At 37.9% G+C, this 26,441-nt stretch overlaps 4 protein-coding genes and 1 long non-coding RNA gene across 8 annotated transcripts in view; 2 read left to right on the top strand and 3 right to left on the bottom strand.

The window, feature by feature from the left end:
• Elk (Eag-like K[+] channel) overlaps positions 1–26,441 on the bottom strand; it is an 81,439-nt gene that overhangs the window by 40,179 nt on the left and 14,819 nt on the right. For all 4 annotated transcript variants that reach the window (XM_032435999.2, XM_032435997.2, XM_032436000.2 and 1 more), the window contains one exon: positions 1,506–1,635. In XM_032435999.2, the coding sequence (XP_032291890.1) occupies positions 1,506–1,581 (76 nt within the window). In that variant the 5' untranslated portion in view covers positions 1,582–1,635. The remainder of the gene's footprint in view (positions 1–1,505; positions 1,636–26,441) is intronic.
• On the bottom strand, positions 5,367–6,146 carry LOC6626049 (uncharacterized). The gene has a single exon (XM_002050418.3). It carries the CDS (start codon positions 6,144–6,146, stop codon positions 5,649–5,651), a length of 498 nt encoding a protein of 165 aa, XP_002050454.2. The 3' UTR covers positions 5,367–5,648.
• LOC6626050 (uncharacterized) lies at positions 7,520–8,213 on the top strand. The gene is made up of 2 exons (XM_002050419.2): positions 7,520–7,591; positions 7,648–8,213. The coding sequence occupies exons 1-2, from the start codon at positions 7,520–7,522 to the stop codon at positions 8,155–8,157; spliced, it is 582 nt and encodes a 193-aa protein (XP_002050455.1). The 3' UTR covers positions 8,158–8,213.
• On the top strand, positions 13,201–16,452 carry PPO1 (Prophenoloxidase 1). Its single transcript, XM_002050420.4, has 6 exons — positions 13,201–13,629; positions 13,687–13,822; positions 14,172–14,666; positions 14,729–15,362; positions 15,823–16,075; positions 16,146–16,452. The coding sequence occupies exons 1-6, from the start codon at positions 13,277–13,279 to the stop codon at positions 16,339–16,341; spliced, it is 2,067 nt and encodes a 688-aa protein (XP_002050456.1). The 5' UTR covers positions 13,201–13,276; the 3' UTR covers positions 16,342–16,452.
• LOC138911363 (uncharacterized) lies at positions 17,083–18,194 on the bottom strand. The gene is made up of 2 exons (XR_011416907.1): positions 17,779–18,194; positions 17,083–17,636 (listed from the first exon to the last, which is right to left on the bottom strand). It is a non-coding gene; the product is annotated as an uncharacterized lncRNA (long non-coding RNA).

The raw sequence follows: 26,441 nt of genomic DNA, 5'->3' as shown, positions 1-26,441 counted from the left end.
TTTTATATGTTTTTTGATATTTAATATATTTTTTTTATTAGGTGTATATGTAACCATAGAAAGTATTGACATCTATAAGTATTGTTCGAGTTTTTGAAAATCGCATACAACGGTGATCAGTATTTGAGAAGGAGAAACTTAAAGACATATATACTTGTCCTTTGCATACAACCTACACCTCTACCTTTTTTAAAAAATTATAACGAGCAAAGGGTATAAAAAACAATAAATAACTTCACAAGCGCTTGCCTGACATTTCGGAAGGAAACAGGAAACTACTCATAACCAGAATCGATGTGCACGTATGCTGAAAATGTCAAATAGTTCCGTGTTACGCATTTGTCTCAAAGTGCAGCTGGCAGGCAAACGAAAGGTTAAAGGACAAAGCAAAATCAACATGCTTATTATCATTGCACTTACAAATTTCTAGCTAATGACATTTCCATTGTTTAAAGCACAAAAGTTTGCACAGAAGTTTGGCATTAAAAGGAAAAAGCTAAAAATCGTATGACAAATGGAAAACATTTTACGAGCTTCCATGCGCCTGTGGCGCCTTTGTGTGTTCCGTTGCCTGGCGACAGGATACAACACACACACACACACATATGTAGTTTTAATTTACCAGTGCAGATTTCTATTGGGACACGCATTGTCCTTGCCCTTGTCTGCGCCCTTTTAGCCGATATGTTGTTTCTTGTTTGTGTGCAAACGTCAGAATTCAGAGATTCGTATTTTTTGTTATTTTTATTTTAGTTATTTTTTTTTTTTTTGTTGGTATGCATGCACCCATTCTGTGCACATATTCTGTGATATTTTTATGACCCGGCGCTTGGGCTTATGCATACATGCCGTTATGTCCCGTTTTATCCGTGCCCGCTCAATAAAACACACATAAATAATACATTGAAAATTATATAAGGCTGAAGGACTAAGTAAATATCGTTTAACTTTTGCTTTTTATGGTTATGCTGGGCATTCTAATTTTGTAACGTAATGTGCTACGCGTTTCCGGTGGGAGGCACTTCCGTGCCCATAAAGTATTAATCAGTACATCGCGCTCAGTCGTCAAATTTACGAATCTATTCGAAATAGTCTTTCAGTTACGCTGTGTTAATGTCACTTGATATATCTGTATTTCCTGCATTTCCTGCATTTTCTGCAGGCATGTCGTAGGGATTAGTTAAAGGGTTTATCTAAAGGTTGGGTACTTGTACACTAAACTGTTTTAGATACATCTAGCTAAAACTCTGCATTACAAATTTGAGGCCTGCATAGAGTGTTCCTATTATTTTCTATTATTTCCTATTAATCCCTATTTTTTAAATCATTTTTTGATGTATTTGTACGCTTGTACAATTTTTCTAACAGTATCAATTGCTATTGCACTTTATTTAATTGAAATGTTTTCAAGTATATTAAATCTTTAGCGCCCGACAACAAAAGCTACTGTTTGACTCTCACTTACTCTCGTATATAATATATATATATATATTTTTTTAACTTACGCGTGCCATCGAAGCGTGTGGCAATTGTGTCCAGGAATGTGTTCTGGGGCGCTAACAGCCCCTTGCGGGCTGGCATAGGAATGGTTGCGGCCGGTGCGCCTACAGAAGCGCTGCTTCGTACTGGGCGAAACTGCAAAAAGACAAATGACAGACACTTAATTAAATTAACAAGTTAATTTCGTTGTTCATCATTTGTAGTACATTTCACAATTGCAATTGTTTTGCTTGGATTTTATCATAGCTTATTTGTAAAAACATATTCGCGTGTTGTTTAGCAAATATGAAACAGCTACACGCACACAAAAGCTAAAAATTAATTTGATTTTCCCAACACCACAACGCCCACATTGATATTTATTTTGTGCCACACTTTGTGGATAAACAGCGGTGAATAAAAATTATAAATAGTCAGTAGGGAATGGATTACTATTAATAAATATCTGAACCTAGGGCGAATGTTAGTGAGGATGTGTGCCAAAAACTAAAATAGTTTTTAAGAATAGACCAATAATATAAAACAACTGATTGTAGAATATCCGCAGACAACTTATAAAAGCAAGTGATAGCAACGAAAAGGAGCAAAGTAGCGAGTTTTCGACGAGAACTTCTAATTCGCGGAGTAGATCAACAACGTCACCAGGAACGGCTACAAGAGAACGTAACGAGAATAACTGAATTCTAAAATAATAAGATTAGGAATCAGATGTAGCAAATAACCCCACTAGAGTTCAACAAAATCCTAAATTGCAAACTAATAAGCCACCAGAAAGTAATGATTATCAACACAACGAAAAAACTTGTACTATAACATTTAGTTATAATCATTGTAAGTATTAGGTACCTTATTGTTAGCACAGCTACGTGGAAGCTTTAAGTTATTTTAGTTATTAATTATTTGAAATAATTTACAAGCTTTACCGCACATACCCTCTATAACAGCATAGCATGGGTATGTAAAGCTTATGTTACAAATGTCTCACGCAGCCTGGTTAGTTTATTTAGTGTTGACGGCCCTTTAACACAATAAGCCAAAGTCGTTGTGAAAAACATAAATTTAACTGACGTTTTTAATACATTTTTTCATTCGTTTATTTTTTTTTCAACGCCCACAGGCGGCAGGAATAGCAGTTACCACTCAGGTGCCGGTTCATGGAAATTCTGAGTGAAATTCCGAGAGGGAGCAACAGCAGCAACAACTGGCAACAATAACCGAGCTACCGCAAGACTGACAGCTGTTGCGCCAGAAAGCATCGTTTATATATATATATATATTTTTTTTATTATTTTTTATTATTGAATGGAAAAATGAGTAAATGGCATTAAATTTCCAAAGGCGATAGGAACGGGTATGCGTGTGTGTGTGTCAATGTCAGAGAGCGAGAGAACCAGATCGAGGGTTAGCCAAATGTTTAGATTCTTATCATTTACCGTTGACATTTGATGCAAGCCCCAATGTGGCAATTGATTAAGGTTTATGGTTATGTGCGAATGGCATTAGCTGAAAATAATACGGATTTTGGCGAGGGAAATGTAACAGAAACCAAAAAGAGAGAGAGAGGAAGAGTGTTTCGTTAGAAGCTTAAAGCTTGATTAAAATCTTTAATATTTATTCACTTAAGGCTTTATCGCAGTCTCTAGCCTACTTAAAGTTTATAATTAAGTCCATTTAAAGCCATATCAGCCGCAAATCGTGAAAGTTCTTCTCTAACTGTTGTCACTAATCTCTCTCAGAAGCTTCAATTTTTGGCTAATAGCGTTGCAGGCATTAAAGGCAGTTTTTACTTCAACGACTTCTTATTCGCATTAGTGAATTAGAATACCTTAACTTGATTATTTCTTAAAGCAGTTTACAACTGAAAGCTTTGAGCTTAAAGAGCATGTGCACCATCCTCCTATGAGCAACTCTTTAACCGTCATGCTGATTTGAGAGCGAAATCGAATGCTTAAATTTTCAGCTGGTGTCACTGACAAGTAACACGCTCACTTCTCATCAAAAATTCAGTCAAGTGATAAGCGCCTATGTGGCATGAGTGCTTGGCACTGATAACAGACGTTGCCTGCCACAGCGTTAATAAAGCCCATGGTAATAGCCCAGTTAGCTAAGCCTCATGTGACGCAGTCAGGTGAAAATTATGCACACAACTTGCCAACTGCAGTTGAACAGTAAATGCAATTTTAATTAATAAGCTAAACCCAAATTCCCTGCTATGTTTCCTGCTGCACCAAATGTTGGACATAATGTCTAACCACAAAATTTTCATATCCAACATATCCGCTCCGAGGAGAGAGAATCAGGTGCAGGGCAACCACTAACATATGACTACATGAATCTGGTTAACCCACACACACACACGCTTCAGCCCACACGTACATCCTCATGTATGCTACTTTAACTGACAGCCGGGCAACAGTATTCCAAGTGTGTGTATGTGCAATTTCCGTTTCCGCCTTATTCCACATGATTAGACTGATGATATGAGCACTCTCCAGCATGAGCTGCTCATGTGTTTGCCAGAGCATTGGCTGAGGATGGCATGAGCACACTTTGCGTTCACGTTAAAAGGTTTGTTGGTCAAAACCTTGAACAGGCAATGGCAAAAGCAGCAGCAGAAAAAAGAAAACAACATTTAAAACCAATTTCAGAAATTTAAATAACGAAAAAATTAAAAAAGCTTTGGTAATACAGAAGAAACAACATGCATGCACCAACAAAAAGCTCTTTAGTTCAGATAACTAAAAAATATATTTATTTATTTGATATACCGAAATTCACAAGCCGTAATAAAAAATGGCAACAGGCAAACAGCAAACTTTACAAAACAAAAAACTTTTTTTCCAATTAAAATAATAAAAAAACTTTAAAATGAAATACAAAAATTCAGCAAATAGTTGAGCGTAAAAAACTATATGAATGCCTTACAAAAAAAAAAAAAAAAAAAAAACTCACTTTACTCTCAGCTATGTGAATAACATATTTGTTTGCTTTCTATAACAAGAATTACAGCAGGTGAATAAAAAAAATAATATATAAAACAAAATAGAATAAAACAGAATATACATTTTTTTTTTTAATTAATCCCATGCCAAAAATCACAATTAAAATTAGTGATGGAAGTGGTTTCTTTGCAGAGCAAACAAATCATTTTAATTTAAAAATAAAGTCCATCTACATTTTATATTAAAAACAATCATTTTAAGCAGCAAGCTGAAGAGTAATGCAAACTCCTTAGCTTATTGACCAGATACTTGGCGCTGGCTGCTCAGCCTGTCGAGCTACTTTAGCTGAGCACCGGGCCTTTTTGAAGTCAAGTAATTTAATAACATTAAAATAGATTGCACAAATAAATATGCAGCAAGTGCAGGGCCAGCGGCAACCGCTTGGAGCCTGCACTCATTTGAACAAATTTACCTTAACCTCTGGGCAACAAAATGAAAGCACCTGAAAACGAACCAACAGGAACCCAAACGTGAAAACACGACTAGCATTTTTAATTCCAATATATTTATATATGAATGTGCATGTACATATACTATATGTGTACAGTGGAAGGCAGAACGTGCCTCACGTGCAACATATAATGCGGCACGGAAATGCGATAATACATTTCGCAATTTTTTTTTTATGCCACAAACTTCACACACTTGGCTGGACGCAGAAAAATTGCAGGCAAGTGGTACATATTTTGCGGGTAGCGTTGATTAGATGGTCTTTCATATAGAAGATTGGCCAACATTTTAGCCAAATCTGGCAAATTTTGTAGAAATCTTTTGAGTAGAAGCTGATATGTCTTATTCTGGTGTATTTGATAGCTGCAGTAGTGAAAAACATGTCTATCAAATTTCATTAAAGTGGCTTTACTAGGACACACAGATAAAAGGGTAGATAAATATATTGACATTGTGAGCGACATTTGAAGCATGCTCAGTTTCATAGCATCGATTCTCAAGACAGTATAAATTGATACACAACTCTCTTGAGAACATATTCAAAATAGTTTCCGTTAGGGTACACAAAGTTCGCAAAAAGTACCTTAATTGGCATGGCGTTTTTATTTATATTTTATTGCAACAGTTTGCCACATGCCACTTGCTTAGTTGCTTTTCAGCGATTTGTTGGCATTGGCATTGCGAATGGCCGCTGGGCTACAAGAGTTCGTCCCTTTTGCCGCTTCGATGACGCTGAACGCGGCTCTGTATGAAGCCCTTTATGATCTTATTGCCATTAACGAGCACTGCAAAATGTATATGCATATCCGATTCAAAACTGAAAGCGGGCATATTCTGCATATTGGAGCGAAAGCTGCGCACATAGATGAGCTCGTCCTTGGGAAAGGGACAACGCTTGGGCACATTACTAAAGCTCTCCATTGTAAGACGGCCCAGCTGTATAAACGGTATCTGATTTTTGTTGGCCAACAATTGGCAGCCATTAATGTCGCTCAGGTTGAACAGTGTAAAATCCGGACCGTTAACTCGTGGCAGCACACTGGCCATGTTAACAAGAAACTTTGTCACAGGCTGACGAAACTTTAGCTCAATCGAGAAGGTGCGACGTCGCCAGCTTCTGCCCAGGCTGCAGTTCAAATGGGTGAGCAACTTTTCGGGATCATCCGAACTGCAGCTGCAGTTGTTAAACATCATAAAAAACTTTGTCTGCGGTCAGTTTGGAATTAATATTTAAAACAATTACTATATGTATACCGCTGTTTACCTTGGCACTGGCAACATGCACGGCCATGCTTAAAATGAACAAAAGCACGTACAAAAATGTTGAATTCATATAAACAAAGGCTAGTTAAAAAACGAACAACTAAAAAACATTTAAAATGTACATAATAATTTACCTGATATATATATGCATATATGATGTAAACAATTATGCACTAATTGCTTTAATAATTACACATCATAGACCATTAAATATGATTAACAATCTGCTTTAAAATGTGTTTGGGTCAAAATTATATTTGTAAATTTGTGTATGAAATCAATTAAAAAGCGCAGCACAGCTATATAATAATATATTATAAAAATGGTTTGATTTAAATAATTATAAATAACCAAATATTCAATTTTTTAAAAGCTGCTTAGCATGGCAATATTAACGATACCTTTTTTATATATATTCTAGGCTTATAAGAAAAGATAATTTTTTTAAAGATTCAATTAAATCTAACGCGATCTCTGAATCAACTTATTCCCCATTGTCGCCTTTATAGAAAATATCTCTCATATATCTTTATATTGACAGTCTTTCGGTATTATGCCAGCGCATTATAAAACAAAAACATTTTGTGCATGCCAAAGCAAAAGAGGAACAATGTCTTACGCCCATTTCTAATTTATTAACTGATATAAGAAACACATCAGATATATAAAATAAATCTTCCAAGTTAAAAAGAAATATATATAAAAGAAATGCAAATTTAAAAAATTAAATTAGTCTCAAATTAAACTGGATAATGAATAATTCAAAATTAAATTTAAATAGATATGTCGGACTTGGTTTCCTTTGATTAAGATAAGTAACCGGAGTAAGAATAATGAAAACAGGTAGTAAATAAATTATAAAATATAAAATAATAATAATATAAAATAAAATAATAAAAAAATTAGTAATATGTTCTATGAATTATAATTTAATCTAACATTAATAAGAATCATTATTCTTATTGTATTTACATTAGTATGTATAACAATAACATAATAATTATATTATTTCAATGCACTTATTCGCATAGTGTTTGCACATAAACTAACCTAATTTGAATGAAATTTGCACACAGAGATAATACAAAACAAATTCAAATACGCTTAGATTTTATATATAACGTTCAAAGCATGTTTATTTTATCACGCTACTAAACATTATTTATTCAGTCGCACATTAGTCAAGCCTCAGTGGATGACAATATTTACAGGCATTATTTGGCGATTTTGATTAACGAATAAAATTTACAATTCAATTGCTTTTGTTATTGCTTAATGAGTTTAGTTTGGAAGAAAGCGCTGAAATGTACGTAACGCCCTTGGCATTTATCGCTATTCTTTTTGGCTATCGACTGGTCCAGCCGATTGCGGCCAAGGTGCGTATACGTAATGGGTAAGCGATTGATTTACGCAGTTTTTTATGTGCTTATAGACGGACTTTGAGCTGCAATTCGAGAATTTTACATGCATTCGCGGCAGTGCTTCAAAAGCAAATCCCCTGAAGAGTTTCCATTGCGGTCTCAGCAAGAATCCCAAACGGCGCACTATGCACATGGAATTCGCGCTACTGGAACCGCTTAACGAGCATGAGTTTCACATGCTCATTGTAATACCCCGTCGCACAGTGGACTTTGTGCTGCTCAATGTGACCACAGATGGCTGCCAGTTGCTCTCGAATAAGAATCAAGTGCCGCTGCTGCGCATCGCACGCGATATACTTGACCGCTACAGCAATTTTCCTCGACTCTGCCCCTTTGAGCAGGGCAAGGCCTACTATATGCGCGGCTTTCGACTGGACCTGAGTCTAATACCAGCTGTTATGATGGAAACGCCTGTCTCCGTTCAATTTGGCTATAAGCGCCGCCAAGTGCAACTGTTCCAAGGCCATATTGTGGCCCATGTACAGCGCACCAGCATTGCCAAGAAGAAGAAAGATGTCTGAATTGTGCGGCTTGAAAAAACAGAAATTATTGACGCATGTCTTAAGCGCTATACTGGTGTTCTAGTAAATTTACGCTTGAAACTCTCTTCAGCAGAATTTACTGTGTTTCAAATAACTTCTGTATTGATTTAACGATTCTTAGGAAATTTCAAGAGCAACAGATTCCCAGAAAAATATATGATACCGAAAAGCAACAAATTTTTTTTTAGCAAGTAAGAACTTTTGCCATTCAACTGCACGAGATCAAAAATCATTGCAAATTTGGGATAAGTTTCATAACTCAGGATTAATTGAAAGCATATGCAATTTAAAGTTATAAGATCGTAAGAGCAGGCACACAGCTATAATTGTTGAGAAAACTTAAACATTTGGCTACACAAAAGTGAAAAATCATTTTACGATAACAAACTCAGGAACAAGTCACAGACAGAATGAGAGAATACAGTAGTTAATTTGGATATGCGGCTTCTGGCTTCTTGTTTAGCCAAAGGATTAGCTCTTTGTAGCGGACGGCCAGCATTAACAGATCAATGAACTACAGACAAACTACTCTAAATTCGTCGATGCTAGTCAAAAGAAGAGCTATAAACATTGGCCACTGTGTGTCTGGCTGTCTGTGGCAAAAGCTCGCACTACTTTATGACACCCTTTTGATGGCCAATTTTTTTTATGGCTTGCAGAGTATGAAAAGTTGACAGCCGCAGCAGCAGTACATATGGCCTCGAAGTTAATATAACAAAAAAAAAAATAATAATAATATAAAAAAGCCACCTGTCTGGCGTTGACAACGTGAACACAGTCGCAACACCTGATGTTGCAGCACTTAGACAGGCTCTGGCTCTGTCTCTGTCGTTGTTGCTGTCCGTGTCACTCGTACGTGCTGCACTGTGTGGCAGCAATTTGTTCCAAGCCATTCAACAAATGTTGTTCAATTACCGTTTGCACACACACACACGCACACACATAGAAACACCTGCACACACACTTTGTTGCAGCCGCTAACAGAGCTATTGTCTGTCTGGTTGCTGCCACATGGCGAATGACAATTGGCAACTGGCAACTGGCAACAGACAACTAATAACATTTTCATCCGCCATGGACTTTTTGTGCCTTGGGGGCTGCAACCATGCTCCTAGCTCGGGTTCGAACTCTGTTTGCCAAATGATTTGTTACAGTTTCCCATTTGTGCACTTCCGGTGTCTGTCACAGGTGCTAGCTACATGCTAAATTTGCCAACCGGCTTTTAATTAGACGTTGGAGATTTGCATGTGTTGCCTACTCACTGCCAACCTGCTCCCCAGCGACCCTTCAGCATTGGTAAGCTTAACTGTCAGTTTACCAGCAGCAGGAGCAGCTACTGCTGTCAGCATCGATTTTGCAACAGTTTGCAGCAAGTTTGACTTTGGCATCTTGAAATACCCCCCTTTGAGACAGCTAATTGGACTGGCTTTGATTGCCTCTGCGGTTGTGGTAGCTCCAGTTGTTATTGTTCTTGCCAGAGCTGTCTGCCGCCTCTGGCCATTCTCTAGTTAATTTATGAAATTTCACACACAGCTACAGCTCCGAATTTATTATGCATACGATTATTTCATTATGCCATTAAGCAAAACAATTAAGTAAAGCTCCTGTCAAATGTGGGCATTACCGCCTTGACAGCATGTTTGTTATATCAAATGCTTGATGTTAAACTTCTTATTTCTAGCTGAACTAAGGCGCTCTCCAACAATGTGTCAAGTTAAGTCTCTTTTTTCCAACCAAATAACAATGCAAGTTTAGGCTCAAAATTCAAAATATTTCAGAATATATGACATTAACTTTTCATCTAGAATAATTTTGCGCTTACATTAGTATACTTTTTAATAGAGTAATGCGAACAAAGAGAATTTCAACAGATGACTGAAAAGACATGACAGCACTCACAAAAGATTTCCCTGTTGAAGTAGTTACCTGGATTTTATGATAATTTTAATAAACTGTAGAACATTTTAAAAACCATTTGCAAGGGTATTTAATCGCGTCCCTCTTGCCCCATTTACTTGTGTTGCATATTTAATTTTAACCGCTGTTAACCTGTTGAAAATTCTCAACTAGCTTAAAAGGTCTACATTATTAATGGATTTTCTTTGGGGTATTTTGGTTGTCTGTTGCTTTTGCTGTTGTCTTTGTGTTGGGTTTTATGTTGTTTTTTTAAAACGAGCAAAAACGAATTATTGATAAGCCCTGTCCGCAAATTCTTGTGGTTGCGCTGCCGCCTATACCCCGCCCATCGCCAACGACGGCAATGATATGCCGCAAAATGTTTAAGACATCAGCCCGCCCCGCCCAGCCCCGCCTCAACGACGCCCACTGGCAACAACCGACTCTTGGCTTAACTGCGACGCATAATTAAGGCAACCCTTTCCGATCATTTTACGAGCTGCTATATGGCATATGATGGGACGGGCAGACTTTTGTCTTTATCGACCAGCCACAAAAGTTTGGCTTTTCAACTTTTTGCCATGCCATAAAAAACTTTTGCCAGTTTTTCACATTATTTTTTTTTTGTTTAACTTTTCACATATTTTCATTTTTTAAAATTTGAATTTTAGCTAAAAATGCAAATAAATGGTATATACATAATTAATTAATGTTAGTTGCGGCATTGTCAGTCGCTTAAAGACATTTCTGATGAAATATTACTTTGCATATTGTAAATGTATCTGTCAGATAGCAGCAAGAAGAAGAAGAAGAAGTAGAAGCAGCAAAACACAAAACTTTGACATGAAAAGTCGTTTTCTTGTTGTGGGCAAAATCCTGAAAATTCATCTTTCGCATTCACAAACTCACCGCCCCAAACGACAAAGCAAAGGCAGGGCGAGGCGCGACAGCGTTGCACAGTGGTGCGAGTATATGGAATGCCAGCACGAAAAACTGCAGATCTCATATTTTTTAAACTTGGCAAATTTGACATCAAATCAGAAGAACTATGGAATTGGCAGCAAGGATTTGCAAGGCTCGATAGATTGATAGCAGCAATCGATAACTGATTGCTTATTTCAAAATTGTATGCAATGTTAATCGATAACAGCAATCGATAACTTGATAGCTTTCCTGTTAGAGATTTGTCAAACGCCATAAATTGTTACAAAGTATATATAGCAGTAATCGAGTACTTAAAATCGCACAAAAAACTGATTATTTAACAATTTCATTCTAAGGATTATTCAAATTCCATGCATTTTATTTTAATTTATCAGACTGTATGTCGTTGCCACAACTCTGCATAATGTGCCACAGAACTCTTTGCTGTTTTCGTTGTTGCTGTCAATTTCACAGATTAATGCGCGCACATTTAAACGCCTTGGTCAGAGCCAGTAGCCCGCGCCAGGCACTTACATTTATTATTGACAATGCCAAAAGTTTTCGCTCTGGTCACGAAGCGGCAAAAATTGATTCGCACAAATGTTTTAATCGCCAAAAGTTGTTCGCCTCTTCTATAAGGACTGTGCGTTAGTTACGCTTACTGCATAAATTTATGGCCTTGCAACACACTCAAATAAACTCGCATGTATGTGAGTTATATATGGCTTAAGGCCTGCTGCGCATACATATGTTGCCCAATTCTATTTAACCAGAGCCACGGGGCCTAAATAGGGGTTCTACTTTCTGTACAAAATGGCCAGGCATAACAACGAAAGCGACCTTAACATAATATTTTGCATTATAATCGCGCTGTCCGTTCGCCCTGTGGCAATTCATAATTTTCAGGCCATTTTTTTGCATGAAAATTCGACTCTTTAAAGTTCAAATGGGTTAGATGAAAAGTTATGCGACCAAAAGAAAAATCAAATAAAAAAAGTTGCTTTTATTTTCTTTTAAATGAAGTTTATGCTTCAATTTGAGCCGCAAGGATTACAAAATTTAAAGAGCTTGCAATATGTTTTACAAAATTAATATATTTCCCTTGAAAGTGCTTTGCAAACAAAGACGTAACTTATAAAAGAAATGTCAGAAAACCATTAATACATAATTTTCTTACTTAATAAATGTTCATTTCTTCAAACGTTCAACTTTCAAATTACACCGAATTTGTATATTTATAAAGTAGTTTCGTACTAAAAGAATGTTTATAAATGCTTAGAGCTAGTACGGAACAAAAATGAGAAAATAAATTGAAAACCTTTAGCACAATTCTGAGAATCGATTGGAATTCAAAGAACCTTTAAAACCCTTAACGGTCAATGAAACGATATTCGAAAAATCTATTTTTAACATATTGTGTTTAGTCATAGAAAAGGCTTTGTAATAAAAAAGGTGTATAAAAAAAGGCGCTTACCATTATTTGAAATGTTAGAACTTTATACAACAATGTTTAATATCTTCGAGAAAAATTTAAAATATACTCTAAAACTAATCGAAATCCTAAATTATACTTCTCTAAGAAGATCAAAACATTTATCAAATCAATAATTTACCTCGAAACAAGAAGCTCTTCAGTCAATTGGGAGTAAGAAGACAGGTTCATAGGAAAATAACATGGGAACAATCTTTAAATTTATCAAAGCATATTTACTAGAATCCAGCTAAGAGTTGAATTCGTACGACTTGCAGGATAAACAAAACGAAACATAAAAGTAAAGAGTTTTTTTCGAACCGTAAACTAAACAAGCGACAAATTGTTTTGGGTTTGCAGCCACAAATGAAATAAGTATTAAAATAATAAATGCCTGAACAACTCGGTGCTTATCACATTGCGCATTGTGGGAACATGTGAAATAACATAAAAGTGGCGCCTCTTCCACTGATAAGCATGTTATACTCATGCAGAGTCCTAATATGTTTGACAAACACATGCGTTTTGATAAGAGATAGTCATATCTATGTGGTCACTGGAAATGTTTGTGGCTGGTTTAAGTAATAGAGCAAAATGTTTGATAGTTTTAGCTGCAAAAACTTATCAACTTATTTATAAAAAAGTAAAATAAAAACAATTTTAAAGAATTAAGTTCTTTGTGGTTAGCGCTAAAGAGCTATAAAAACGCCAGTGTCTGCCTTGAACTTTCACAGTGCGCTGCAGCAGCTCGTGAGGGGAACAACTCTTTCCTAGTTAACCAAGCATATTAAACTCTAGCCCATCAAAATGAATACGGACTTGAAGGCTTTGGAATTGTTGTTCCAGCGACCATTGGAGCCGGTGTTCACCACCCGTGATAATGGCAAGACGGTGCTCGATCTGCCCGAAAGCGTCTATACGGATCGCTATCGCAACAACTCGGAGGAGGTCTCGAATCGCTTCAGTCTGAATGCTGAGACGCGTATACCCGTGCGCGAGCTGGCCAAGAAGCCGAATCTGGGATTCGCATCCAAGTTGGGCCGAAAGAATCAATTCTCCTTGTTCAATACTCGACACAGGGAAATTGCCGGCCAGCTAATCCAATTGTATCTGGATGCGCCCAATTTGCAAGAGTTTGTCGCCCTGGCTGTCTACACCAAGTGAGTGACTGAAGTGATTGAAAAGTATATAGAGTATATGTTCCTATAATTTTACAGAGATCGCGTCAACCCAGTGCTGTTCCAATACAGCTATGCAGTGGCCATTGCTCATCGTCCGGATACGCGCACCGTGCCCATTCCCAACATCTCGCAGGTCTTCCCAAGCAATTTTATCGAGCCCTCCGTTTTTCAGGTGAGCTAAGCAACTTCTATTGGGTGTGCTAGTGTGCTAGACATAGAAAGAGACATTTCCGAACCCATTAACTTTATAAATATAATGATATTTTCTTGATCATTGTCAACGGATGACTGTATATCAAAACTAAAATTCTTCAATGAAAATCTTTTTTGTTTTTCAAGAAGGCATTTATGGAATCTACCACACTTCTTACTTCCACATACTTCTCTAAATATGACATCTATATAAATAATTCGTCTAAAAAAAGCTTTCCTATTCATGCATTTCTCAGCCCAATGCCTACAAGGGTTATATTTATATTCGTTGTGCTTCAATATACGATTTATTTGAATTTTTCGAACAGGAAGCGCGCCAGGAGGCTTCGGTAATTGCCAAGAGCGGCAATCGCTCCATTTTGGAGATACCCATCAATTATACGGCCTCCGATCGTGAGGATGAGCAGCGTTTATCCTATTTCCGTGAGGATATTGGCGTCAACAGCCATCATTGGCACTGGCATTTGGTTTATCCAGCTAGTGGACCCGTGGAGGTGGTCAACAAGGATCGCCGCGGCGAGCTCTTCTACTATATGCACCATCAGCTGATCGCACGCTACAACGTGGAGCGTTTCTGTAATAATCTGAAGCGCGTAGCGCCACTCAATAATCTACGTGACGAGGTGCCCGAGGGCTACTTCCCCAAGATTCTGTCGAGCGTGAACAATCGCACATATCCGGCACGTGTGTCCAGGCAGCTGCTGCGCGATGTGGATCGTCCGGATGGCAATATTGAGATATCCGAATTGGAACGCTGGCGTGATCGCGTTCTGGCCGCCATCGATCAGGGCTTTGTCGAAGATGTAGGTTAATCGAATTAAGAGTTTTGAAAAGCAAGATATTAATATATATATATCGAATACAGGCTCAAGGTAAACGCATTCCGTTGGACGAGGTGCGCGGCATCGATATTCTGGGTAACATCGTTGAGGCCTCCAGCACGCTTTCGGTGAACAACCAGTTCTATGGCAATTTACACAATCAGGGCCACACTATCATCTCGTTTGCCCATGATCCCGACAACCGGCACTTGGAAGACTTTGGTGTTATGGGCGATGTGACCACAGCTATGCGCGATCCAATCTTTTACAGATGGCATGGATTCATCGATAGCGTTTTCAACAAGCACAAAGCCCTGCTGCCGGTCTACAATGCCACCCAGCTGGGCTTTGAGGGTGTCAACGTGACCTATGTGGAGGCACGGCTGGGCGCTGCCAATGCACGCCCGAATACGCTGCTCACTTATTGGCAAAAATCGAATGCCAATTTGGCTGCCGGCCTGGACTTTGGACCAGTGGAGGATGAAAATATTACAGCCTCCTTCAGGCATCTGCAGAACGCACCCTTTACCTACACGTTCAATGTGACCAATTCGGGCGCCAAACGCACCGGCACCTGCCGCATCTTCATCTGCCCCAAGACCGATGAGCGCAACCAGCCGTTGCGCCTCGAGGAGCAGCGTCTCATGGCCATTGAGATGGACAAGTTTACGGTGGAACGTAAGTAAAGAGCAATAGAAATATAATAGTTCACTATAACCCTCTATCATTATCAATGGATAAAAATGAAGGTAAAGTGAATTTGTGCATTGAACAGGTGAAGGACACTGAAAGAGATTTAAAATCTGGGCAACGAGCTGTCTCCCTATCCGTCAGCTTATCCGTATCGACCGAGTGTTCGAGGTCAAACAAGTTTTTCTTTGATAGCTTTGACAAAATATGTCCAGACATCCTAATTCCCTATTGTTGGCATATGCATTAGTTTGTCTGCCCTACCTATACTCTAGCTTATAAAAATCCGTCAGTAAACACAAATGTTATTTAAGAAATATTTTTCGTAGTGTGAATGGAAAAAACAAGAGCACAGCTCCAACGAGGGTATGAATTTTGTATAGATTATAGATTACAGGGTATCTTTAGTCGTCGCCAGCTTGACTTTAATTATCTTTTGTCCACACAGTGGTGCCCGGTGAGAATACCATACGCCGTGAATCGACCGACTCCTCGGTGGCCATACCATTTGAGCGTTCGTTCCGTGCCGTTGGGGCTAGTTATCAGCCCACTGCGGCAGATGAGCTGGCACGTTTCCGTTTCTGCGGCTGCGGTTGGCCGCAGCATCTGCTGCTGCCCAAGGGCAAGCCGGAGGGTATGCAATTCGATTTGTTTGTCATGATTTCGGACTATACCAACGATTCGGTGCAGCAGTTAACCAAGTGAGTGGCTCTGTCAGTATTGAACGACAGCAATTACTAATCGAAAACTTTTACAACACATTCACAACAGCACCCCGAACGATGCCTGCAGCACGGCCTATTCGTTCTGCGGCCTCAAGGATAAACTGTACCCGGATAGACGCACCATGGGCTTCCCCTTCGACAGGCGTCTGCCCAATGATAATCTCAATGAGTTTGTGGCCGCCTTCACCAATATGGCCAAGACCGATTTGACAATTAAGTTCAACGATCGCACTGTGGGTTAAAGCCGACACAATTATATATCCATATTATACCTATGCATATCTATTCACATTATATATTCTATGAAACGCATTAATTAAAGTCGCAACGTTTTGCAATATGCTCAACAATAACCTTGCTTTAAATATAGCATACTTTTGTGCGCGCTTACATTACAGAGCTGTTGAATACACAAGCACACACACATGCATAGAACATGCCTTTCTCGCTTGCACGGGCTATCATTGTTTTACAGCAGTTTCTCTTATATGCAAGCTAAGCTCAGCCCTGCTGAGCCAGTGTTACGCCCATTTCTCTTCGTTTGCATTGACAGCAATGTGACCTTGCATATGGACTACTGAGTAAGGTGTACTCTATTGAATAGAAGCTTGCACTGTTAAGTATATCATTCTTATTAACATTACGTAAGCGCAGCTCAGCTACGATCTCTGTTAAGCTGCTATTATGGATTTTAGTATTGCTGTCACTTTCTATCAGCCTATCTAGCGAAAGGTGTAGGAATGCTGCTTTCTATACATACTCTTGCTAAGGGTAACATTATTTTGTCATGAATTATCCATCTTCGCTTTCATTTCTAAATATATTCTCTACTACATTCAACTTCTTATCAATTTGACGATTGTAAATAGTTTCTTTTATATGTCTAACTGTTAGCACTTCTAGCAATCAGTCATATTTACCCCATATTCTAAGGCAAATATATGCTCTATATATTTTCTACAATAATCAAAGACGCAGCTAGGTAAATATTTGCCTTCAATTATTTAATGATATTTATATCAATGCTGATTCTTGGCAAGAAACACAAATATAGCCAGCACAAGCACACACGTGCACACACACACCACCGTCCACACAAACACATACAAAGCCATAGTAGCACGCCCTCTAAATGGTGGGTGGATAGACGTTTAGGCAGGGCAGAGCAGAGCAGTGCAAGGCTAATCCTATTAGACTTCAAAGCCGTTTCGCTCAACAAACTTTCGCATTGGCCGTGGTCCAGACACGCCGCCCTCCCCCGTACTCCCGTTGCCGTCCGGCCACCTCGACGCTTTTCTTTTCTATTTCTTACTGGTTGCTGTTATTGTTACAATATAGTTTCTGGCAAAACCGCTGCACGTGTTGCGCTTATTAACTTTCTTTTCAGCCTGCCACACGGCGATAGCCACAATTAATGCTGCATACTGCGAGGCGTCCAAGTTTTGAGTGACTCGGAAATCTACAAGGTAAACTTTGGCTTGTAACTGGACATCCGTTGGATTTGGGGGACGACACACTAACACATAACAACATACAGCTGTCGATGGATAAGAGAACAAATTGATTTTAAAAGGTTTTGGCCAACATTTTTGCCTATACCTCAACTGGCCAAACAAGACAAGTTAAGTGCAAGGAGTTAAGAAAAGAAAAGCTTTGTTGTTAAATGCAATTATACATACCACAGCTTAAATATTTTGAACATAAAATTTTTATAACTAAACAGGAAATGTATAAAATTTGAATTTGTTAGACTTCAAAAAAGCCTGTTCAATTGATTCAAACTCAAAAGGTTTTGATACTCTCAACATTAAGCAGAGTGACAGCCTTATTATTTGAAGATGGCTTCCTTCTTCCGCCTTCATATCATAATATCATAAATTTCATATCAAAACTTTTGCATTACTTAAGTTAAGCCAGTCTTTTTAGGCTTAAACACATTTTTAGAATAATTTACAGCTGTTTACATTGGGATTTTCTGCATCTTTTTCACATTCAACAAAATCAGCAAGAAATTAAAACACCATTAAATATGTCCATTTAAAATAAATTATAAATTAACTTCTGTCTATCGTAAAAAGTTGGAACACAATTCTTTTAAAAATTTTTGAAAAGGTATGTGCTCTTAGATTAAAAATTCTCTGCAGTCATCTCTAGGAAAAGCTACTGTGCATAAAAATATAACTCATACATTTCAACTTAAAATTTGCATTATTCTTTCATACTGACATATTTTATTACCTTGGTATTTTTTTTGCCAAATCCAAAGTGCGCGCTTACGCACAATTAATTTATGTTAAAAAAAATTTAATAAATAGACAAATAGAAAAGAAAAAAGGAAGGCATTTTATGTGGGCACATTGAAAAATACTTGAATTCATTTTGCTAGCCCAAGGCCAATTTCTGGGGGCTGCCAATTTGGCTGCCAACTTGGCCAACTTTATATAGTAGCTGAGGGCCGGTAGAGGTCCTCTTTTATCCCCATGTGTCGGGGTATTGGGGTATGTTATTTTATTTATTTTATTTTTTCGCCCTGCTCTGTTATTTGCGTTGGGCATTAATGTTGCCTACGTGCTGCGGCTGTCCTATTTGATTTTGATTTGATTTTATTTGACTTGGCTTTGCTTTACTTTACTTTGCCTTACTTTGCCTTACTTTCGGTTTTGTTTATGCAAAAATATTTGGCAACTTTAAGCCAAGGCTTTTGGCAAAATGTATTTTAAGTGCTCGCACAGAGATGTCTTGCACGCATATGTGCAACTTTGGGGTCCGGGAGCCCAGAAAATCGTAATAAACATTATAGAGAATTTCCATTTGCTGTTTGGGTAAACAAACTTACGAAATGTTTACTTTATAATCTTTACACACAAACTTAAAGATAATTAAGTACAGATAAAATTGCTGTTGAAGCATCCTTCAATATTAATTCACATAAATATATATATATGTATATATATATAGAGCTTGTGTCTACTGTTTAATTGAAAGCCTGTCGGCGATATTGTTGCACACAATTTCATGTTTAATTTCTGTGTAAATTTTCATTAAATCATTTTCACATACTGTATGCACACAAACGAAATTAAAAGCAAGTCTGACAGGCTGCTCAAATTGCCCAGAGCCTATTAAAAAGTCAATCAAAAATATAAACACAAAAGCGTTGGCAAAACAAGAAATGCACCAAACCCATTGAATACTTGACTAAGGAATACTCTTTGCTCAAGATTATAGCTCTATTAATCAGCAGCAAATAGTTTCTACCAATTTCGACCAATGCAAGTGTGCAAGGCATATTTTATTAATATGTGTAAAGAACAGATATTCTTGTAAAAAATATCTCTGAAAACAAAATATTTTGCCAAATAAAATCATACTATTCCTTTTTTATAGCAGCTACATTGTGTAGTTGATGACTTTAGAAATATTTAGGGAGCATCGGGAAACTTAGTAATGCTGAATGCTAAAGAAAAATGTTTTCCGTTTTACAAGAACTTTCTTTTACAACGATCGTTACTATGGCAGCTATATAATATCGTGGTCCGATCCAGCCGGCTTGGTCATTCGAACTCCCCTTAAATATAGCTTTGAAACTGGAAAGTGGACTAGTTCTCATAGAAACAGACAGACGGACATGGCTGCATCAACTCGGCTGTTCATGCTTATCTAGAATATATATACTTTATGTAGTCAGAGATGTCTTCTTCTATGCGTTCCACATCTCATGACAAAATTATAATACCCTCTACAAGGGTATACTAATTTCCACTAAAAAGTATGGAACCTGTATACAAAACTTTGGGTCGCCAGTTCTTACAGTCGCTGAGCTCGTACAGAACCCCACATAAACAAGTTTTATAGTTAGAAAAACATTGTACATTCGGCTCACAATTGCACGATTTAATGACACCCATTCATTTAATGAGCAGCTACTATATGTATGTCGATCCTATATGTAAAAGCTTTTACACATGTTTAGATTAAACTATAAGAAGACCTTGCAAGTGCATTCAGAATTATTGAAAGTAAGACCGAAACAGCTGCGAGTGGTGTTTGCAAATTAGTGCCTAAATTTAGAATTGGCAATTTGGTAATTTGGCCAAAAGTCGAAATGTTTTGTTCGCTAATTGGCGAATGCTCACACGCCTTGAGAAGCTGAACCAGAAACATGTGCTGATGATGACTTAGGATTTATGTACTACGTACAAATTTATGACTATGGGGACATGAGCAACTGGTTGTGTTAGCTATTTGTGCTATTTTTGCCCACGCTTCAGGCCGTAAACAGAGACCGTGTGTCCCCCCAGTACATATGTTATATATACTATGCTATTTTTAATAATATGGCCAAGTTCATTCGCTGCCTAATTGCGCATAAGCCTAACCGAAGAGATGGGGGCACCAGAAGAACCAGCGAAGAAGAACCGGAGTCGGCTCTTGTGAACGCATTCAGGCGCGCTGAATCACAAGTACATAACGTTCTACTTACACACACACACACACACACACACACACACTCATACACGGAGAGACATTGGCAGGTTTATGTATTGGCAATCGGTAATGCGAAGCATTTTACGGTTTTATGGCCAGCCTTAATGATTGCAGCATTTTTGCACAACAAAGCGATTCCGATAGCAGACTGAAGCAGCAATGGCAAGGCCAATAGCTGAGCATAACAGATAAATACATATACCTTTACTTGTACCGTAAAAAAGGCTATGCCAGACCAAAGTTAGAAGAAGATTTTGAATATGTTAAACCATGTTATAAATAACATACGACGCTTGTGTTTACATGTTATTATTTAACATGCAACTGTTATGCAGCTTGTTAACATTTCGCTCTCAAATAAATAGTATTAGCATATACGACTGTTAATCTTAGTCTTTGTTTTATATTTATCCAATGCTGGGTATGTTCAAGTCGTGCTGCTGTTATTAGTTATTCCTAGTTGTTCTATCATGAACATGCTAATTGTTTGCAATTATGCTTTAAGCTGGCTTCACATTACAATACGCCATAAAGTATGGCATAGATGAGAGAAATCGAAATGGAACAGACCATTAAATAAGCACGTTTCAGGACAGCGCTTGAATGCCATTCAAAATGCAGCCATGTCTTGCTCAAGGACCTGTTGTAGTTGAAGCAACAGCAAAAACATGACGAAGGCCACTCAACATGCCGCAAATTTTAAATTGAAGGCCACTAACAGATAATAGCTGCGCGAACTACTCTCAATCTAGATTTACATGCTGGTAAATAACATAAAAATGTTAATACCTTTTAATTAGTCAAGAAAATAGTTCTCTAATGGCATATTTAAGCACATACATATATATTTTTTTTATTTGACAACAACGGGATTAGCCTGTCGCTGAGGAATGCATTTTTATTTTTAATTTGCCTGTACAATTTTAATATTGCTTTAGCCATTGAAATTTTAAATTTTCTTCTGCTCCGTTTTTTTTTAGTATATTGAATGTTTACTCAACATGTCCACGCGTTTTTAACTTTTACCTTTTGGCTGTTAATATTGAAATTAATTGGTAATAAACGAGCATCGCCTGTTTATAATTCGTCAGGCAGCGCCATGGCCTCGCTTTTGTTTATCGCCTCTCTGCCAATGATTCCAACACATGCCAAGCAAAAATTAAAATTGAAAATCACCTTTATCTGCCGTTTTTTGCAATCAGATACGAGAATGAAAAAGCACCAAGCACCTGTGTTATTTTAGCGCCAATACGCGATATGCTTTATGCACACACGACTCAACGAGTATAAATAAATAAATATATTACTACAATAACAAACATTGAATTCTCTGGCCCACAACGAAATGTAATCGAAATGAAAAAAATACTCCCCCAGATCAACTCTCGGTTTATTTGCGAGTCTACAGAGTCTGTCTTTTCAACATAAACAAACTATTTATACAATTGATTAACTTAAATTTTTGGATCAATAAACTGTCAAATCTTGTGGGGAAACAATTTACCTTAAACTTTTTTACAGTGAACTGCAAACTTTAATTTACATAGGCAGCAACATATATTCATCCACGTAACTAAAACTATTTCGCTATTTTTGCAACCGCTGGTCACACTGACTTGCGTTTAAAAATGCAAATAACAGTTTGTAATTACAGATGTTAAGTAACAGAACTAAGTAAGGTTTTTATATTTGTTAAACAGTTGCACATTAAATATAACATATTACGCCCTCAACACGTACCCCCATCTGACATTTAAAGGCCCAGAGGCACATTGAAGCTTTATCCGTGTTACACACAATGCGCATAGAATTACAGTAATTCAAGGCAGAGACAAACTAAAATTATTTTATATATACAAACATATGTGTGGGCACAAGTGTTTGTGTGTGCATTTGTGTGTGTATTTATGTTTGTGTATGTGAAGTGAAGGCTTGTGTGTGGGTGTGTGTATTGTGCACTTTTGGCTCGTTGCAACGAGGAAAATGGGAAATGCAAAAACAAAGCGTTTTCCAAGGCAGACGCACAGCTGTCATTATAAAGTTTTACCGCGTGTGCAAAATAAATACATAAAAAACAATTAGTATTAGACTAGGAGATACCCTAATCCTAGAGTTAAGTTACTTTTACTAACTTCTTAACTCAGCTCTAATAAATTTTATATTTTTGTTCATACTCGATTCTTATCGATAATATGAAACTGGGAGAAGATATCTAAAAAACACGATTAGCTTGCATTGCTTATGGCATATGAGAATACATACTTAAAATTTCAAGTCTCTAGCTTTTAGGGTCTTTGAGAAATGGGTCAGTTCGATTCAGCTCTTCTTCCTTTTCATATATATATATATATACTTTATATGTGAGAAGATGCTTCGTTTTGCTAGTTACATACATTTGCACAAAAATGTTATACGCTCTATTCGCCCTTTTTAAGCAAATATTTGTAAATATATTTTAATTTAAGGAAAGTGCAAGGTAGTACTTAAGTACAAACAGTTAAATACTTTGCGAACTATTAATTTAATTTAAATGCATAAAAGCTGTAAGTCTTGTAACCAGTTCATACTGAAACGAAGCGTCTAACTGAAACATCTAGACTCATATCAAAAGTGTTCTGAGTTTAAAGTCAAGCAGCAAAACAAATTCACAGTTCACAAAATTGCAAGTGATGCGTAAATAGACAATTCTTAAGAAGTAGAAAGTAGAAGTAGAACTAGAAAGATAGTCCATATAGAAAATAAGTAAATTATCGCAAAATTATTATGCTGAATCTACGTCGCACTTTAACATCCATCAATCCGTACGAGGTGCAGACCCTAAGTGGCCGGCTCCTGAATCGCCAATGTCTCAATCAAAAGGTCAAGGCTGTCGCTCAACAATTGGTATGGAACTCTCAGCTCCAGGATTGCAATGCATTTCGCAACTGTTGGCAATTTTATGCCAATGGCCAGAAGCCCGTTTCATTTGTTGAGCAGCAACGACGCAAGATGGCAAATCGTGGGTTTGTCGATCGCATCAAGAATCCGAATGCAGCCAAATTTTTGCAGCTATTTGCAACTTCCGAGTTAAGGGTGCAAGGCAATGTCTATGATCAGATGTACGATGAGTTCGTGAGCTGTTTCAAATGCCCACAGTCAGGACCGTGCACAACTAAAAAAAGTAAACGTCATCTTTCACGTAAAAGTGTGAAAGTTGTAACAGCCGCAAGGCCTGCAACGCGAAATGAGGGCAAAAAATTGAAGCCAATATTTAAAATAAATCCAGCTCTTTTGCCCCATCCATCAAATGAAACTGCACCGGATAAGCGTAGAATTCGCTTTAAGGATGATAATATTCGTACGAAACCAGGAATTATTTATAAAAGTTGGATTTCAACTGTGGGAACTTCTGCTGATGCATCCAGAGACGATTCACTTGAAATGGAAACAATAGAGATACCGCACGAGGAGTTTAAAAAAAATGAAAAACCCGAAGTTCCAAAAACTGATGCAAAACCCGACGAGTTACAACAAAATGTGAAAAACGAGGGCTTGAAAGCAAAGGTACGACTCGCAAAGTTACAACAAAGTGTAAAGCCCCAGGGATTAAAAGCTAATGTACGACCCGAGGAGTTACCAAAACGTGTGAAGCCCGAGGGCTTAAGAGCAAATGTACGAACCGAGCAGTTACAATCCAATGTAAAGCCCCAGAAATTAATAGCTAATGTAGTACCCGAGGAGTTACTACAAAGTGTGAAACCCGAGAACTTACAAGCTAATGTACGAATCGCTGAGTCACAACCCAATGTAAAGCCCCAGGGATTAAAACGTAATGTAAAACCCAAGCAATTAAAACATAAAGTAAAAAACGTACAGTCAAAACATTATGTAAGCTTCAAAAAGAAACTTTCGGAAAGCTTAATCCCAAAATTACCAAAGCTATTAGAACCTACACGAAACTCCAATGTAACGAATATCTCAGAGAAAGACATAACATCTATTTTAGAGAAAGAAGATCAAAGAACACAAAAGGAAATCGAATTGGCTGAAATAGCAATGCTGGAAGAACTAGCAAGGAAACGAAGAATAAGACTAACAAAAGCGCATTCAGAGCCCAATTTCAAATCGCACAGTTTTAAACATCATAAACACCATGCCCAGAGAAAGAAAACCTATACAAGTCTTCGAAGAACAGATACTTTGAATATGTCTAGACTTGGCAGTAGTCTTCGTAGCACATATACCAGGAATATGTTGAACATTCAAAAACAGTCCAGATTTCAAGACCTATTGAAATTTCGATTGTCCACTACACCAATAAGATACAGTTCGCAGTCGCTTGCATCGCGTAAGTCGTATGGAAGAGGCTCAACCATGTCCAGACCATCAGTCAGGTACAGAGGCTCAGCCATGACCACATCCCCCCGCCCAGCACCTCCTCCAACCGTAGCCCCTGGCCCAGCACATACCTCAACCGTAGCTCCTGGCCCTACCAATGCCGCAGAGCCTGCCTCAAAACCCCCAACCAACCCATTACCGCTACCGCTCCCAATAGTACATGGGCCAATTAAGAAGAAAAAACAGGGATATTCAATACCCTCAATTAAGCCAACCATCTACATAACTAAAAAAATCTCAAAAGTTAAAGAATCGTCACTCGACACATTACTGAAACCCAAATATGCAAGTCTATACTTGAAAAAATTTGGCTCAGATCCGTTGCCGGTGGATATGACGTCCGTTACTTCGATTGATTCACCAGCAAAACCCGTAGATAACGATTGGGGTTTTATGAAGCTGCCTAAACTGCCATCGGGCATTTTTTGGAAACTATCGTCATCTTTTTATGAACCGTCGTACGAAATATTCGAGAACTTCTTAAACAAATATCCACCGATTGACGTTGAGCAGCACGTTCAAGATTTTATGACCAATAATAATATTAACTTTGATATGTTTGATACACTTCCCAGAAACTGGCCACTTCCCTTTGAATCAAAGCTTGTACGACGCATGCGCAGCGAAAAACGCAAATGTTTAACCTTGCCAAAAACATCCAGAAAAACTAAAAAGACGGAAAAAACAAGGCGAAAGAAAGTATCTCAAGAGCCGAAACCGGAACCAGAACTTCATAAGGTACCCAGCTGTGAGATATGTCGCAACTTCAATCAGACCGAGCCCGATCAACCATACATGATTGAAATGAAAAAGCGACAGGCTTGCGACGAACTCAAGCGATATTATAGACAAAGATTAATGTCACAGCCCCCAAATTCACCAACTGTACGATGCGCTGCACCCAAGAACCCATGCGTTCATTTTGGTTCCCAGCCGGAACTAAATATAATGGAAGAGAAACTGCGACAAGTCCGCGACGAACTCAAGAGATATAGACGGAGATCACCAACAGATTCACAATCGGTTCAAGGCAGTGCTCCCGATGAACCATTCATTTGTTTTGGTTCCAGACCGGAACCAAATATGATTGAAATGAGAAAGCAAGAGGTCCGCGATGAACTGAAGACACATTATTTTCGGCGATTATCAACATCAAGCTCACAAATGGCTAGCGACTATTCAACCCAGAAGCCTTGCGTTCATTTTGATGACCAAACGGAACCAAGCAGCAGGCACAAACAGGATGAATCGCTGCGACCATCACAGGTTCATTTGAACTGGCAACCAAAACAGATCCGAATGCACAAGGAAAAGCATACAATGCGGCAAAAACTGGCTGTGTGTTACAAGATGCTATGCGATTGTGAAACGCTTTTAGATAAGAAGTTAAAGCAGCTTAAAGATGACAAGCGTTGCCTTTAAACTCTAATCTGTACTGTGTTTGAACTAATTCGTTAAGCAAAGCGAACTAGTTTAA

Source organism: Drosophila virilis, chromosome 5 (genome assembly GCF_030788295.1).
Source record: "Drosophila virilis strain 15010-1051.87 chromosome 5, Dvir_AGI_RSII-ME, whole genome shotgun sequence".
Lineage (NCBI taxonomy): Eukaryota > Metazoa > Arthropoda > Insecta > Diptera > Drosophilidae > Drosophila > Drosophila virilis.
Note: the sequence above shows the minus strand (reverse complement) of the source record. Positions and strands in the feature narration are given on the sequence as shown.